Consider the following 18,418-nt stretch of genomic DNA (forward strand, 5'->3'; position numbering starts at 1 on the left):
CTGAGTGTGTGTGTGTGTGTGTGTGTCTGAGTGAGTGTGTGAGCGAGGTAGTCTGTTTGAGTGTGTGTGTGTGTGTGTGTGTGTGTGTGTGTGTGTGTGTGTGTGTGTGCATCTATCTATCTAACTTATTTATCTATCTGTCTCTCTGTCATAAACTTCAAACTACTTTAAACTTTAAACCAATTTAAACTTCTTAAGTTTAAAGCTCCCAGCTCCCAAGCAACTCCATAGCAACCAAACTTGAGTATCCTAGCAACCGTTTTGCAAGACCTATATCTCTAGCTGTGTCTGAAATCGCTCCCTATCCACTATATAGTGCACTATTTAGGGTGTCGGCCATTTTGTAGTGGTGTCCGAATTCTGAGTGAACGACATCATTCCCTACATTCGTTCACTACTTTTACCCACAATCCTCTCTGAATTCGAGTGTACATCCGATGTACACTTGCTGAGACACTTTTACCCACAATCCAACACGATAAGGCGATAGAGCGCGAATGAAAAATAAATATGACGGACGGCAACAATGTCACCATGGCAACGGCGCACGCGAGATATAAAACAATCATTTAAGGACACTTAACAATCATTTGACTGACTGGAAACCCCGCGAAAGTAATGAAAGTAATGTTTAAATAACAGAGTTTTTTTTTTTTGGACAGTTTTATGTATTTATTTATTTATTTATTTATATAACGTTATATCTATATTTGAATAAACAAATGTGTTGTGTAGTGTTTTGTTCTCTTTTATTTTCACATATAAATGTAAAAAGTAAATAAATATGACAAGCAAGTCTTTTTTTTAAATCAAATAACGCAATAAACGTGACCAATACATACATACAATTGTTACATACAATTCATACAGCCAAAAAAGGAAATATCAAAGATGGGTAAGTAATGTTTATGACGAAATTGTCCGAGCTCTCTGGCGCGTGATAATTATGTCAGCGTCCGAATTCGCTCACTCATTTTCGTTCACTCTTTGCTGATGTAGTGCACTCAACTGCCATTCACTATGTAGGGATTAGTGAATGAGTGAACGAGTGAGCGGTTTCAGACACAGCTTCTGTATCAGAACATCGTATAGAGATGAGGTTTGGCTCTTTTGACTCATGCTAGCAAACAGCACTTTCAACATGCTACACATGCTAGCAGTGAATAGCTACATGCTAATAGCGATTAGTTAAGTAAGAACTCTATAAAAACTCCATAGTAACCATCTGTGACCACTACCAACCACCTAGTAACACCATATCAACCGCTCTGAATACCATAGCAACCACCCAGAACACCCTAGCAACCACCCAAAAGACCCTAGCAACCACCCAAAATATCCTAGCAACCACCCAAAACACCCTAGCAACCGCCTAGCAACCACCCAAAATATCCTAGCAACCGCCTAGCAACCACCCAGAATACCCTAGCAACCACCCAAAACACCCTAGCAACCACCCAGAACACCCTAGCAACCACCCAAAAGACCCTAGCAACCACCCAAAATATCCTAGCAACCGCCTAGCAACCACCCAGAATACCCTAGCAACCACCCAAAACACCCTAGCAACCACCCAGAACACCCTAGCAACCGCCTAGCAACCACCTAAAAGACCCTAGTAACCACCTAGCAACCACCCAAAATACCCTAGCAACCACCCAGGACACCCTAGCAACCATCTAGCAACCACCCAGAACACCCTAGCAACCTCCCAAAATACCCTAGCAACACCATAGCAACATCCTAGCAACCGCCTAGCAAAAAACTTTCTGGTCCAAACTTTCTCAAGCCAACTTAAAGTTTGTCTCGACGAACTTTCGCATCTAGTTATTATTATTATTATTATGTTGGCTTGAGAAAGCCAACATATTGAAATCCTATTTAAACTTATTATTAATATTATTATTATTCTTCTGTAAATAACTGTTGACTCTAACTCGTCCTAGAGCTTTAACTCTACATACTCCAAACTCGGCTCAGACACTCAAACTGATCTGAAGTTAGTTGCTATATTTTTTCAGACTGATCGGACTTACGGTTTTCCTACAAATGACGATCAAAACTCGGAAAAACTCCCATTGACTTAACATTGGGCATTCTAAAAAAATTCAAACTCACCAACCGACAAAAATTCAAATCTAAATCCCTTGAAAACTAATTCAAACTGCCATTCTATATATATTAGCCAATGAAACTCATTTAAACTAATAAACTCTAATCTCATACACTTATAAACTAATTAACTTAAATTGAATAACTAATTAACTAATAAACTCATGAATTCATAGACTTATGAACTCTTAAACTCATAAATTAATAAACTCTGAACTCTAAACTCATTTAAACTTATAAACTCTAAACTCAAAAACTTGTACACTTATAAACTCATCAATTTATACACTTATAAACTCTAAACTCATAAACTCTGAGTGTGTGTGTGTGTGTGTGTGTGTATCTATCTATCTACCGCTCTGAATACCATAGCAACCACCCAGAACACCCTAGCAACCACCCAGAACACCCTAGCAACCACCCAAAAGACCCTAGCAACCACCCAAAAGACCCTAGCAACCACCCAAAACACCCTAGCAACCGCCTAGCAACCACCCAAAAGACCCTAGCAACCACCCAAAACACCCTAGCAACCACCCAAAATACCCTAGCAACACCATAGCAACCACACAAAACATCCTAGTAACCACCCATAACACCCTAGCAACCGCCTAGCAACCACCCAGAACACCCTAGCAACCACCCAAAACATCCTAGCAACCACCCAAAATATCCTAGCAACCGCCTAGCAACCACCCATAATACCCTAGCAACCACCCAAAATACCCTAGCAACCACCCAGAACACCCTAGCAACCACCCAAAAGACCCTAGCAACCACCCAAAATACCCTAGCAACCGCCTAGCAACCACCCAAAAGACCCTAGCAACCACCCAAAATAGCCTAGCAACCACCCAAAAGACCCTAGCAACCACCCAGAATACCCTAGCAACCACCCAAAAGACCTTAACAACCGCCTAGCAACCACCCAAAAGACCCTAGCAACCACCCTAAATAGCCTAGCAACCACCCAAAACACCCTAGCAACCACCCATAACACCCTAGCAGCCACCCAGAACACCCTAGCAACCGCCTAGCAACCAACCAAAAGACCCTAGCAACCACCCAAAACACCCTAGCAACCACCCAGAACACCCTAGCAACCGCCTAGCAACCACCCAAAAGACCCTAGCAACCACCCAAAACACCCTAGCAACCACCCAGAACACCCTAGCAACCGCCTAGCAACCACCCAAAACACCCTAGCAACCGCCTAGCAACCACCCAAAAGACCCTAGCAACCACCCAGAACACCCTAGCAACCTCCCAAAATACCCTAGCAACACCATAGCAACATCCTAGCAACCGCCTAGCAAAAAACTTTCTGCTCCAAACTTTCTCAAGCCAACATAAAGTTTGTCTCGACGAACTTTCGCATCTAGTTAAGTTGGCTTGAGAAAGCCAACATATTGAAATCCTATTTAAACTTATTATTAATATTATTATTATTATTCTTCTGTGGAAACTATTGACTCAAACTCGCCCTAGAGCTTTAACTCTACATACTCCAAACTCGGCTCAGACACTCAAACTGATCTGAAGTTAATAAACTCTGAACTCTAAACTCATTTAAACTTATAAACTCTAAACTCAAAAACTTGTACACTTATAAACTCATCAATTTATACACTTATAAACTCTAAACTCATAAACTCTGAGTGTGTGTGTGTGTGTGTGTGTGTGTGTGTGTATCTATCTATCTACCGCTCTGAATACCATAGCAACCACCCAGAACACCCTAGCAACCACCTAGCAACCACCCAGAACACCCTAGCAACCACCCAAAATATCCTAGCAACCACCCAAAAGACCCTAGCAACCACCCAAAACACCCTAGCAACCGCCTAGCAACCACCTTAAAAGACCATAGCAACCACCCAAAACACCCTAGCAACCACCCAAAACACCCTAGCAACCGCCTAGCAACCACCCAAAATACCCTAGCAACCACCCAAAATACCCTAGCAACACCATAGCAACCACACAAAACATCCTAGTAACCACCCAAAACACCCTAGCAACCGCCTAGCAACCACCCAAAAGACCCTAGCAACCACCCAAAATACCCTAGCAACACCATAGCAACCACACAAAACATCCTAGTAACCACCCATAACACCCTAGCAACCGCCTAGCAACCACCCAGAACACCCTAGCAACCACCCAAAACACCCTAGCAACCACCCAAAATATCCTAGCAACCGCCTAGCAACCACCCAGAATACCCTAGCAACCACCGAAAACACCCTAGCAACCACCCAAAACACCCTAGCAACCGCCTAGCAACCACCCAAAAGACCCTAGCAACCACCCAGAATACCATAGCAACCACCCAAAATACCCTAGCAACCGCCTAGCAACCACCCAAAACATCCTAGTAACCACCCAAAACACCCTAGCAACCGCCTAGCAACCACCCAAAAGACCCTAGCAACCACCCAAAATACCCTAGCAACACCATAGCAACCACACAAAACATCCTAGTAACCACCCATAACACCCTAGCAACCGCCTAGCAACCACCCAGAACACCCTAGCAACCACCCAAAACACCCTAGCAACCACCCAAAATATCCTAGCAACCGCCTAGCAACCACCCAGAATACCCTAGCAACCACCGAAAACACCCTAGCAACCACCCAAAACACCCTAGCAACTGCCTAGCAACCACCCAAAAGACCCTAGCAACCACCCAGAATACCATAGCAACCACCCAAAATACCCTAGCAACCGCCTAGCAACCACCCAAAAGACCCTAGCAACCACCCAAAATAGCCTAGCAACCACCCAGAATACCCTAGCAACCACCCAAAATACCCTAGCAACCGCCTAGCAACCACCCAGAATACCATAGCAACCACCCAAAATACCCTAGCAACCGCCTAGCAACCACCCAAAAGACCCTAGCAACCACCCAAAATAGCCTAGCAACCACCCAAAACACCCTAGCAACCACCCAGAAAACCCTAGCAACCGCCTAGCAACCACCCAAAAGACCCTAGCAACCACCCAAATTATCCTAGCAACCGCCTAGCAACCACCCAGAATACCCTAACAACCACCCAAAATACCCTAGCAACCGCCTAGCAACCACCCAGAACACCCTAGCAACCGCCTAGCAACCACCCAAAATACCCTAGCAACCACCCAAAAGACCCTAGCAACCACCCAGGACACCCTAGCAACCACCCAGAACACCCTAGCAACCTCCCAAAATACCCTAGCAACACCATAGCAACATCCTAGCAACCGCCTAGCAAAAAAACGTTCTGGTCCAAACTTTCTCAAGCCAACTTAAAGTTTGTCTCGACGAACTTTCGCATCTAGTTATTCTTCTTCTTCTTCTTCTTCTTCTTCTTCTTCTGACCCAAAAATTTTCAACTCTAACTCCTCCTAGACCGTTCAAGCTACATACTCCAAACTCGGGTCAGACCTTCATACTGTTCTGACTTGGTGTGCTATATCTTTTCAGACTGGTTTGAGTTATGGTTTTCTTAAAAATTAATATTAAAAATCATAAAAATCCCATAGACTTTCATTGACCAAAAGTCCATGTCTGTTTGAACTATGTTTAATGTAAACTGCTAGAAGCCATTGATACTCAATTAAGCTTTAAGCTATTTCTGTCTAACTAATAACTTATCTATCTATCTATCTATCTATCTATCTATCTATCTATCTATCTATCTATCTATCTATCTATCTATCTATCTATCTATCTATCTATCTATCTATCTATCTTCAAACCTTTTCTATCTATCTATCTATCTATCTATCTATCTATCTATCTATCTATCTTCAAACCTTTTCTATCTATCTATCTATCTATCTATCTATCTATCTATCTATCTATCTATCTATCTATCTATCTATCTATCTATCTACAAACCTTATCTATCTATCTATCTATCTATCTACAAACCTTATCTATCTATCTATCTATCTATCTATCTATCTATCTATCTATCTATCTATCTACAAACCTTATCTATCTATCTATCTATCTATCTATCTATCTATCTATCTATCTATCTATCTATCTATCTATCTATCTACAAACCTTATCTATCTATCTATCTATCTATCTATCTATCTATCTATCTATCTTCAAACCTTTTCTATCTATCTATCTATCTATCTATCTATCTATCTATCTATCTATCTATCTATCTATCTATCTATCTATCTTCAAACCTTATCTATCTATCTATCTATCTATCTATCTATCTATCTATCTATCTTCAAACCTTATCTATCCATCTATCTATCTATCTATCTATCTATCTATCTATCTATCTATCTATCTATCTATCTATCTATCTATCTATCTATCTATCTATCATCTATCTATCTATCTATCTATCTTCAAACCATATCTATCTATCTATCTATCTTCAAACGTTTTCTATCTATCTATCTATCTATCATCTATCTATCTATCTTCAAACCATATCTATCTATCTATCTATCTATCTATCTATCTATCTATCTATCTATCTATCTATCTATCTATCTATCTATCTATCTATCTATCTATCATCTATCTATCTATCTATCTTCAAACCATATCTATCTATCTATCTATTTTCAAACGTTTTCTATCTATCTATCTATCTATCTATCTATCTATCTATCTATCTAACTTATCAATCTGTCTTTCTTTCTAACTAATCTATCTATCTTTCTAACTAACTTATCGATCTATCTTTCTTTTTTTCTTTCTTACTAATCTATCTATCTTTCTAACTAACTTATCTATCTTTCTTTCTTTCTAACTAATCTATCTTTCTAACTAACCTATCTTTCTTTCTTTCTTTCTTTCTTTCTTTCTTACTAATCTTTCTATCTTTCTAACTAACTTATCTATCTTTCTTTCATTCTAACTAATCTATCTTTCTAACTAACTTATATTTCTTTCTAACTAATCTATATATCTTTCTAACTAACTTATCTATCTTTTTTCTTTCTTTCTTACTAATCTATCTATCTTTCTAACTAACATATCTATTTTTCTTTCTTACTAATCTATCTATCTTTCTAACTAACTTATCTATCTTTCTTTCTTATTAATCCATCTTTCTTTCTTTTTAACTAATCTTTCTATCTTTCTAACTAATCTATCTATCTTTCTAACTAACGTATCTTTCTTTCTTAACTAATCTATCTTTTTAACTAACTTATCTATCTTTCTTATGGCGCTTTTCCACTACACAGTACCGGCTCGCCTCGGCTCGACTCGACTCGACTCGACTCGGCTCTGTTTGGTTTTCCACTGTGTAAAAGTTGTACCTGTACCAGCTTCCAGGTACTTTTTTTCGTACCACCTCCAGCGAGGTTCTGAGCGAGCTGAGGCGAGCTGAGGCGATACTAAAATGTGACGTGAAAACAAGGCAGACTGCTGATTGGTCAGAGAGAATCGTCACTATTCACTGCGTCATCATTGCACGCGCCAGACGGAGTATCCTGAATAACCCCGCCATTTTTAAATAGTTTGGCCAGAGATTGCGTGATATATCTATTACAAATAATTATGGCAACTCGGAAGAATACGCCGTGGTCAAACGAGGAGGTGCAGACTTTCCTTTGTTTGGTTGCCGAAGAGAGGATCCAGCGAGAGCTTGATGGGGCAACGAGGAACGAAAAAGTATATCAAGAAATCTCCGAACTGCTGTCCACACATGGCTACAACAGGACTTTCCAGCAATGTAGGGAAAAGTTAAAAAAACTGAAAAGTGACTACAGAGCTGTAAAGGACCACAACGGCCGCAGTGGTTCAAACCGAAAAAGCTGGAAGTGGTACGAACAGATGGACGGTATCTACGGCCATAGACCGGCGAGCAACGGGAGGGAGGGTGGACTTGACTCGGCCACCAGTTTGTTGGAGTCGCTGATGGAGGAGGATGGTAAGTGTTTTAAGTTTACATTACATAAACCCTGTAGGCGCACTCTGCTTGAGAGTTTTGTATTCTGTTGGCTGGCTTTTGGAAAGCTGAAGCTCACTTATTGAATGAATGAATAGCTTTATTGGTCACTAGTCACAAGTACCAGCGAAATTCCGCCATCAACCTGTCCATACAAACATACATACAATATGACAAGGGGGTAGACAGGACAGGAAGACAGAGCATTTTAGGAAAGAATACAGCATAACATGAGGAGAGGTGAGGAGAAAAAAAAGGCCACCCCCAGACTACGCTCCTGTAAGGAGTCCAGTTTGGGAACAGTAAAAAACACCTCAGCAACATTGGCACATAATCAGTACACAACATGAACACACAAGACTTGCAAAAGGGGAGGATAGTTTGGGATGGAGGTAACCCAGCACAGACAAGCAGCCATCCGGTTCCTGCAGCCATTCTTCGGCGCTGGTCGGACCCGCCTGCCAGACTGGTGGTATGTAGCGTCGAAGGCGAGGGATGAGGGTATGGGGTGGTGATTGCATATCTGTATATATGTAGTGCGTGTATGTGTAGGCCTGGAGAGCCGCTGCGTCTGGCATCCTAATCTAGCCTCAGTCCGCAGGATTTCATTGCGAAACACAGCAATTGCTATGGAGACAGCCTTGATCAGGTCCCAGACAGAGTCAACAATCAGCAGGTGTCTGTGGGGGATGGGGGAAGGAACGCAAGAGCGTCTCGCTGCAGTGCTCCACGGGGGGAGTTGTAGTTCCAGCAGCAGCCTCGGCCAAGGCCAGTGCTGGTTGAGGGGGGCCGAAAGCAGATAAGATTGGGGTTGTTTGGTCTTGGGACGAGTAGCTGCATTCCAATTTACGCAGCCCCTGGTCCATTTTGGTCTCCGAAACGATCCATTTGCCTTTGCAAAGCTGTAAGCTTCTCCAAGATGTTATCCATATTTTGGTTCAAAGTCACCAAAGTCACAGTCTGAGTGCTGACAGCTCTGCCCACTGCTTCAATCATGACGGGAAGCCTTATGGGGTTTTGGACAGCTGTCACCGTCTTCTTAATTCCTCGATAAACCAGGGCAATGCCTAATCCAAACAGCAGAAAACCTGTTATCATAGTTCCGAATAGGTAGATGTCTTCAATGTCCTCCACGGAAAGAGCCGCCAGACACACGACCCGCCACTTCCCCCACGCGTCCATCGTGTAGCCAGCTGCAAACGTTCCGGCAGGGCAGTCAGGTTCCCCCGAACCCAAGCTTCTCGTCGAGAAGATGGTGTCAATTGCGCTGAGAGACCAGTTGATCAATTCCATAATTTCTTAGTTTGGAGAGCAGTGCGGAGAGAGTCTCTCAAAGTACAAGTAGACTAGACGAGACGAGAGGAGCAAAGCAGGGGAGATAAGGGAGAGGAGGGTAAGAAAATGCGACCGCCTTCGTTGAGAGTTCGTTATAACAACGAAGACTGTAAACTTGTGTCGCAGATAACAATTGCTGCTAGCTCTAACTAGTTGCTAGCTGCTAGCTGCCATTGCTATTTCGTAGTGTGTTGACGTGTATGATCTTTCTATTTAAGATTCCTTTTCGACGAGTGAGAATGGTTCAGTGTCTCCCACTGATGCCACGTCGACACCGGCATCAACAACGGCACCAGAACCAGTTGTACCATCGACACCCACACGATCAGCAGCATCGACACCAAGACCCGCAGCAGCGTCGACACCGGCAACCGGTTAGTATAAAATAGGAGAAAAAGTAAACCCTTCTAGCCTGTTGTCTGTGAATCTATACACACTTATTAATATATCATTAATCATTAATCGTATCAATAACTCATTAATATATAATATTTTATTATTATTAATATAACATAAACTTACTTGCATAACAACAATGCTTCCTGTTGTTATGCAAGTAAGTTTATGTTATATTAATAATATCCCAGTTATGGGAATCAAGGATTCATTAATAAACCTGTTCAGTATTTGTATAACTTTCCAGATGTACACAGTGTACACCTATACTGTACACATGGTAATTAAAAGTTGATATTTACTAATAAATAGTGGACTCAGATGTTAAGTCGTTATATTGTTGTAATAGTAAGTTGTGGGCTTGTTTTTTTTTTTTTTATGTAGCAGATGTAATGATAATACATGTGAACAATTTAAAACGCACACAACCTGTGAATGAAACGTGAGTTGTCTGTTTTTCTTTATTGTAACTCATTCATTGTAATTATTTTTTGTACAGGACAGAGGAAACGACGGAGGGAACAGGAGCATCTCACTGTCCTGAGGGAGATGCAGACATCTGATGTTGAGCAGATGGAGTTGAACCGGGCACAGAGGGAGCGCCATTTACAGATGGCACTCGATGATGCAGCACATGCAAGAGAACTAGAAGCGGCTTTGAGGAGGGAGGAGATTGCTGCAACGTCGTCCTTCAACCAGGCCTTTCCGGGAACCCTGAGCCAGCTTGTACAGACACTGAACCGGCGGGACGCTGTTCCACCACCCCTGGACTGAAACCCCATAGTTTGCTCATTTGAACTTCATGTTTGCACTACATGTAACATATGTATATAGTTGGTTGTGAATTTATATTATAGTTTTTTCTATTTGTATGTGTGTGTTTAAATAAAAACTTTTTGAAACTTATTACAAAGTGTGTTTTTTGATGGTTTACTTTTTTACAAGGGTTTGACCATGTATTTTCAGATTTGATACTGTGATAAAAAAAACAGCAGAGACAACATTTTTAAAGATAAAGTATTTATTTTTTAGCAATTAAAGTAACGCATCAGACCCTCTCGTACATCCCTGCCCTCCTCCTCTACACCCTGTGCCACTGCCACCACAGGCTCTGCTGCTGCAGGTGCATCCCAGTCATTGTCATAGTCCTCTCCATGAGTCTCACAAAGGTTATGCAAAGCACAGCAAGTAAGAATCATAGATTTCACGATTGTAACATCACAGTCATTTCTTTTCATGAGACATCGCCACCTTCCCTTCAGTCTACCAAAAGCGTTTTCAACCACGACCCGTGCTCGACATATTTTCTTGTTGTAGATCTGCTGTTCTGCTGTCAGCCGTCCAGTGTCAGTGAATGGTTTTATGAGCCAGTTCTGCAGGGGATAGGCAGAATCTCCCAGGATGTAGTAGGCAACATTCACCCCACCAATATTCCTGGTGTAAGCTGGAAAGAGGTTGCCACGGCTGGCCAACTCCCACAATGTGGACAGTCTTAAAACACGAGCATCATGCAAGCTGCCAGGCAGTCCTGCAAACACGTTCCAGAACAGTCCTTTTCCATCTACAACACCTTGAAGGATGATGGAGTGCCAGCCTTTACGGTTGAAATAGTCACAGTGGTACTCCTGTGGTGCCAAAATGGGTATGTGTGATCCATCAATAGCACCAACACACTGTGGGAGCCCCCATCTGTTTTCAATGTAGGCAGCCATTTCTTCAAACTTCTCCTGGTCTGGGAAACGAATTTGTTCGGGAACCAACAACGTTTCTGCAGCAGCAGTGAACTCTTGAACACATCGGCAAACAGTTGTTATGCTTACTCCGAAAAGATGGCCGACAGTTCTGTACTCTGAACCGGTCGCAAGCTTCCATAGTGCGATGGCCACTCTCTTCTTTAGAGTAACACACTTGCGGAAGCTTGTGTCCTGTCTCTCCATCACTGGACGCAGTTTGTTGTACAAGTATATAAATGTTTCTTCGGACATTCTAAAGTTCTGAACCCACTGCGCGTTTGTGAAACCGGGAACAATAACATCCCACCACTCGGTAGCTCGGTTGAAAGCCCAAACAGACGGTCTGCCGCGGCGACTTTGCAAAGCGAAACAGATCTGAAACACATAAAGCATACACATTTTAGTACGTAATACTGGTAGCTATAAAGTTGATCAAATACTTTGTATATAGTATAGTATTTATACATATGCAAATGTTAGCTACGTTAGCATAACTTACCCTCTTGCGTCGGCTTTGAACAACCGGATTCATCTCGTAGTCTGAACTCTGTAGTAATTCCCAAACTCTCCGGTTTTTTTCATCACTGTTTCGTTTGGCTGCCCTCAGCCTCTCCTGAAACAACGTTTGTCTTTTTGCTGTGAGAAACAGCCACATCCCGAGGATCAAAAACAGCATACACTCGATTTCCTCCATTGTCCTGTGTGTGTGGGTAGCGGGTGTGTGTCGCGTATAAGATTACGTCACGGCAGTTTCCTGCGCCGTCGCTATGACGACCAGGTACTTTTGTGGAGGTACTATCTGCAATGGAAAACGGAGCGAAAAGCGAGCCGAGCCGAGCCGAGGCGAGTCGAGTCGAGTCGAGTTGAGCTGGTACTGGTAATGGAAAAGCGCCAATACTAATCTATCTATCTTTCTAACTAACTTATCTATCTTTCTTTCTAACTAATATATCTATCTTTCTAACTAAGTAATCTCTTTCTTTCGTTCTTTCTTTCTTTCTAACTAATCTATCTATCTTTCTAACTAACTTATCTATCTTTCTTTCTAACTAATCTGTCTATCTTTCTAACTAACTAAGTAATCTATCTTTCTTTATTTCTTACTAATCTATCTATCTTTCAAACTAATCTATCTCTTTCTTTCTAACTAATCAGTCTTTCCCTCTTTCTTTCTTTCTTTCTTTCTTTCTTTCTTTCTTTCTAACTAATCTTTCTTTCTAACTAATCTTTCTTTCTTTCTAACTAATCCTTCTTTCTTTCTTTCTTTCTAACTAATCTTTCTTTCTTTCTTTCTTTCTTTCTTTCTTTCTAACTAATCTTTCTTTCTAACTAATACTTTCTAACGAATCAATTTAACTAATCTATCTATCTTTTTAACTAACTTATCTATCTTTCTTTCTTACTAATCTATCTATCTTTCTAACTAACTTATCTATCTTTGTTTCTTACTAATCTATCTATCTTTCTAACTAATTTATCTATCTTTATTTATTTCTTACTAATCTATCTATCTTTCTAACTAACTAAATAATCTATCTTTCTTTCTTTCTTTCTTTCTAACTAACTTATCGATCTTTCTTCCTTTCTAACTAATATATCTATCTTTCTAACTAACTTATCTATCTTTCTTTCTTTCTAACTAATCTATCTATCTTTCTAACTAACTAATCTATCTTTCTTTATTTCTAACTAATCTATCTATCTTTCTAACTAATCAATCTTTCTCTCTTACTTACTTTCTTTCTTTCTTTCTTTCTAACTATTCTTTCTTTCTAACTAATTAATCTTTTTTCTTTCTTTCTTTCTTTCTTTCTTTCTTTCTTTCTTTCTTTCTTTCTTTCTAACTAATTAATCTTTTTTCTTTCTTTCTTTCTTTCTTTCTTTCTTTCTTTCTTTCTTTCTTTCTTTCTTTCTTTCTTTCTTTCTAACTAATCTTCTTTCTTTCTCTCTTTCTTTCTTTCTAACTAATCTTCTTTCTTTCTTTCTTTCTTTCTTTCTTTCTTTCTTTCTAACTAATCTTTTCTTTCTTTCTTTTTCTTTCTTTCTTTCTTTCTTTCTTTCTTTCTTTCTTTCTTTCTTTCTTTCTTTCTTTCTTTCTTTCTTTCTTTCTTTCTAACTAATTAACCCTCTGGGGACCAAGGTGTTTTTGGAGCCCTTGAGATGTTCTGACATGCCTTGAAATTTGTGCTTTTTTCAGTTATTTATAAACATGTTAATGGCAAAGGTGTAAAATCACTCTATATAGCACAAACAGGGCTACCAAAATATGCGAGCAATGTGTATGTAGATGTTTGTATTTTTAAGAGAATAATGTTTATGCGTGGTTATTGGAAAAAATAAAAATGAAAGTGGCTGAATTAAGACCACAAAACACATATTAAATATGTGTCCACAAGACTTTTGTCTAATTGATGTTGTACCTTTGAGTACTGGCTTCAAAATTATGTGAAAATAGTCTTGCTTTATCGTTCACAAAAAAAAAATACATTGATTTAAATGGTGTAAAACAGGTTTTGCTTGGAAAGCCAATATGCGAGGGGGGCGTGAAGGAGTAGTTTACACCTGGGATGTCCCACCCACTCTGCATAATGACTCTGAATAGCCATTCATTCAGGTGTGACACTGACTGAGCCACAATGCAAGGACAATGTATTTAGAAGAATACTTATATTGACCATTTAAGATTTCGCTTACATCTATCTTGTAAATATGTTTAGCTATTTTATTAAAAATGTTACAATTACAACAATAATTACAATTTCAACAATATTTCAAGTGTACTCTTTCTTTGTAAAAAAAAAAAAGAAAGAAAAAAAAGATTATAGGCCTACATTTTATCATATGTATTCATTAGTTTGAATATAGCCAACAATGGAACATCTAACATCTTAGTCTATGACTTTATTTTTGACAAAAATAGTGTGACTAACGCCTGACTAACGTTGTTTTATTGAAATATCAGGGCATATAAATGTTAATTTACGTTGCTTATACAAATACATTTTATTTCAACATATTCCAGTCGATTTTACTCATCTCAGTAGGCTATAGCAAAGCAGTTTATTCTTTCACACACAGACGCGCGATTCATATTTAGGCTAAACACTCTTTACAAATATGTACCCTTCATTCATCTCACAGAAACGCGAGTCATATTATAGAAATGCGATTCATCTTTTTGCGGTTTACATAGGCCTACACTAACGTTATTCCATAACGTTATTCCACACTTGAGAAAAGAAAACAGCCTACCTCACTCCTCAGCGCGATCTGCTGCTCATATCAGGAGATATTTCTCCTCATCAGCACTGTGGAAACTTTTCTCCATAAAGGCTATAATGTCTCACTCGCGACGCGCTTTGTTTACAGCTGATGTGGGCGTTTCACAGATCTGAAATGGTTCTCGGAATTTGCATTTGAAAAGCACGCGCTCTCCGGGGAGTGGTCACATTACTGTGAATCATCTCGTAATGAGGTCGACTGGAGTCGCTCTCTTTGTATACAGATTACAGAAACTAAGAATATTTGTTTTTTATATAAATGACTTCATTTAAAAGATGCGATCTCAAGCTTTATGCCCGTGGGTCTGTTTGCCTGTTTGACTGAATTTTCGCGGAGTTATAGATAATTTTCGAACGCGTTTCAAACGGGAGTTTACTGACAGAGAGAAGGCAGAAATCGCATCATGTTAATTTTTCTTTATTTGTCAAAAAGCAAAACACTTTATTTTTATTGTGAGTATACAGAAAAAAAATAGAAACTGAACAGGATCGATTGATGTATTACACGAAAATGAAAGATCAAAATTAACAGAGCATTTAGTGTTTATTTTCATTGCTAAAAAAAAAAAACGAGCAAAACGCGCGGGCGCGTTTTTGGTCCCCAGAGGGTTAATCTTTGTTCTTTCTTTCTTTCTTTCTTTCTTTCTTTCTTTCTTTCTTTCTTTCTTTCTTTCTTTCTTTCTTTCTTTCTTTCTTTGTTTCTAACTAATTAATCTTTTTTCTTTCTTTCTTTCTTTCTTTCTAACTAATCTTTTCTTTCTTTCTTTCTTTCTTTCTTTCTAACTAATTAATCTTTGTTCTTTCTTTCTTTCTTTCTTTCTTTCTTTCTCTTTCTTTCTTTCTTTCTTTCTAACTAATTAATCTTTTTTCTTTCTTTCTTTCTTTCTTTCTTTCTTTCTTTCTTTCTTTCTTTCTTTCTTTCTAACTAATCTTTCTTTTTTCTTTTTCTTTCTTTCAAACTAATCTTTCTTTTTTCTTTTTCTTTCTTTCTAACTAATCTTTCTTTTCTTTCTTTCTTTCTTTCTTTCTTTCTTTCTTTCTTTCTTTCTTTCTTTCTTTCTAACTAATCTTTCTTTCTTTCTAACTAATCTTTCTTTCTTTCTAACTAATCCTTTCTTTCTTTCTAACTAATCTTTCTTTCTTTCTTTCTTTCTTTCTTTCTTTCTTTCTATCTTTCTTTCTAACTAATCTTTCTTTCTAACTAATACTTTCTAACGAATCAATTTAACTAATCTATCTATCTTTTTAACTAACTTATCTATCTTTGTTTCTTACTAATCTATCTATCTTTCTAACTAACTTATCTATCTTTGTTTCTTACTAATCTATCTATCTTTCTAACTAATTTATCTATCTTTACTTATTTCTTACTAATCTATCTATCTTTCTAACTAACTTATCTATCTTTGTTTCTTACTAATCTATCTATCTTTCTAACTAATTTATCTATCTTTACTTATTTCTTACTAATCTTTCTTTCTTTCTAACTATTCCACCATTCTTTCTTTCTTCCTTTCAACTAATCAGTCTTTCTTTCTTTCTTTCTTTTTCTTTCTAATCCACAATTCTTTCTTTCTTTCTTTCTTTCTTTCTTTCTTTCTTTCTTTCTTTCTTTCTTTCTTTCTTTCTTTCTTTCTTTCTTTCTTTCTTTCTTTCTTTCTTTCTTTCTTTCTTTCCTTCTCTTTATAAGCCACAAATCTTTCTTTCTTTCTAATCCACAATTCTTTCTTTCTTTCTTTCTTTCTTTCTTTCTTTCCTTCTCTTTATAAGCCACAAATCTTTCTTTCTTTCTAATCCACAATTCTTTCTTTCTTTCTTTCTTTCTTTCTTTCTTTCTTTCTTTCTTTCTTTCTTTCTTTCTTTCTATATTTCTTTCTTTCTTTCTTTCTTTCTTTCTTTCTTTCTTACTAATCTTCTTACTAAACTAGCCCATATTTCTTTCTTTCTTTTTAACTAGTCTTTCTTTCTACCAAGCCCATATTTCTTTCTTTCTTTTTAACTAGTCTTTCTTTCTACCAAGCCCATATTTCTTTCTTTCTTTCTTTCTTTCTTTCTTTCTTTCTTTCTTTCTTTCTTTCTTTCTTTCTTTCTTTCTTTCTTTCTTTCTTTCCTTCCTTCCTTCCTTCATTCCTTCCTTCCTTCCAACTAATCAGTCTTTCTTTCTTTCTTTCTTTCTTTCTTTCTTTCTTTCTTTCTTTCTTTCTTTCTAACTAATCTTTCTTTCTTTCTAACTAATCCACCATTCTTTCTTTCTTCCTTTCAACTAATTAGTCTTTCTTTCTTTCTTTTTCTTTCTAATCCACAATTCTTTCTTTCTTTCTTTCTTTCTTTCTTTCTTTCTTTCTTTCTTTCTTTCTTTCTTTCTTTTTTTCTTTCTTTCTTTATAATCCACAATTCTTTCTTTCTTTCTTTCTAATCCACTATTCTTTCTTTCTTTCTTTCTTTCTTTCTTTCTTTCTTTCTTTCTTTCTTTCTAATCCACTTTTCTTTCTTTCTTTCTTTCTTTCTTTCTTTCTTTTTTTTGCTTTCTTGCTTTCTAACTAATCTGTCTTTCTTTTTAACTAATCTTTCTTGTAATCTATCTTTCTAACTAATCTATCTTTTTCTTTCTAACTAATATTTTTTCTTTCTTTCTAACTAATTTATCAATCAAAATTTAAACTACTTTAACCCTCTGAGGTCTGAGGGGTTTTTGGGGTCCTTGAGATGTTCTGACATGCCCTGACATTTGTGCTTTTTTCAGTTGCTTATAAACATATTAATGGCAAAAAAAAATTACACACTATTTAGCACAAACAGGGCTACCATAATATGTGAGCAACAAGAATGTACATGTCTGCATTTTTGAGAGAATAATGTTTATGCGTGGTTATTGAAAAAACTAAAAACTAAAGTTTCTGAAATAAGGCCATAAAACACATACTAAATATGTGCCAATAAGACTTTTGTCTAATAGATGTCATTGCCTAGTGTTTTTTCTTCAAAATGATGTGAAAATCATCCTGCCCTTATCATTCACATAACACAATACATTGATTTGAATTTTGCAAAGCACTTTCTGTTTGGAAAGGCAATATGCGGAGTGGGCGTCAACGATCATGCATATTTAGTGGTTCACACCTTAGGAGACAATGGGGCCTGCATACTTAATGACCCTTTCATTCAGGTGAGTCACTGAGCCACAAGAATGCAAGAGCAACAGTTGGAAGCATCTCAATTATTTTTTATTTTTCCACATGGTGTGCTTGCAATTTGGCCTATAATATCCAAGGAAAACATGTCTAGTAATTGTGCAGTTAATTCTCATACTGTATTTTCAGTTTTGGAATATTTATCCTCTCCCCAAATTTGTCACTAATAAAACACAATAAAAATTATTTAAAGAAAAGGCTTATTACCTTATTACCTTTTAATAGTTTGTTTACATCTACCTTGTAAATATATTTTTTTATTAAAAAGGTTACAATTACAACAACAATTCAAGTGTAATCTTTCTTTGTAAAAACTAAAGTATACATTTTATCATACATATTTCAAAGTTAAGGATTTGATTGATTATTTGATTACTTTATTTTTGACAAAACATACTATATTTAACATGAGCAAATATTGGCAAACAAATATTGGCTTATTTGAGTTG

General features: G+C 37.9%; 2 protein-coding genes and 1 long non-coding RNA gene across 3 annotated transcripts in view; 2 read left to right on the forward strand and 1 right to left on the reverse strand.

Moving 5' to 3' along the window:
- LOC309511586 overlaps positions 1-18,418 on the forward strand; it is an 83,139-nt gene that overhangs the window by 1,495 nt on the left and 63,226 nt on the right. The gene's annotated exons all lie outside the window — the stretch shown is intronic.
- LOC309511686 (uncharacterized protein) lies at positions 7,570-10,538 on the forward strand (the record flags this gene model as incomplete). The annotated part of the gene is made up of 3 exons (XM_082186927.1): positions 7,570-8,015; positions 9,587-9,742; positions 10,264-10,538. Exons 1-3 carry the CDS (start codon positions 7,643-7,645, stop codon positions 10,536-10,538), a joined length of 804 nt encoding a protein of 267 aa, XP_082043053.1. The 5' UTR covers positions 7,570-7,642.
- On the reverse strand, positions 10,659-12,252 carry LOC309511685 (uncharacterized protein). Its single transcript, XM_082186926.1, has 2 exons — positions 11,997-12,252; positions 10,659-11,872 (listed from the first exon to the last, which is right to left on the reverse strand). The coding sequence occupies exons 1-2, from the start codon at positions 12,189-12,191 to the stop codon at positions 10,793-10,795; spliced, it is 1,275 nt and encodes a 424-aa protein (XP_082043052.1). The 5' UTR covers positions 12,192-12,252; the 3' UTR covers positions 10,659-10,792.

This window comes from Leuciscus leuciscus (assembly GCF_965113295.1).
Source record: "Leuciscus leuciscus genome assembly, chromosome: 12".
In the NCBI taxonomy this organism is placed as follows: Eukaryota; Metazoa; Chordata; class Actinopteri; order Cypriniformes; family Leuciscidae; genus Leuciscus; species Leuciscus leuciscus.

Coding starts and splice junctions, on each gene's coding strand:
- LOC309511685 (XM_082186926.1), bottom strand. CDS start 12,191: ATGGAGGAAATCGAGTGTATGCTGTTTTTGATCCTCGGGATGTGGCTG. Junction 11,873..11,996: donor TTCAAAGCCGACGCAAGAGG/GTAAGTTATGCT, acceptor TATGTGTTTCAG/ATCTGTTTCGCTTTGCAAAG.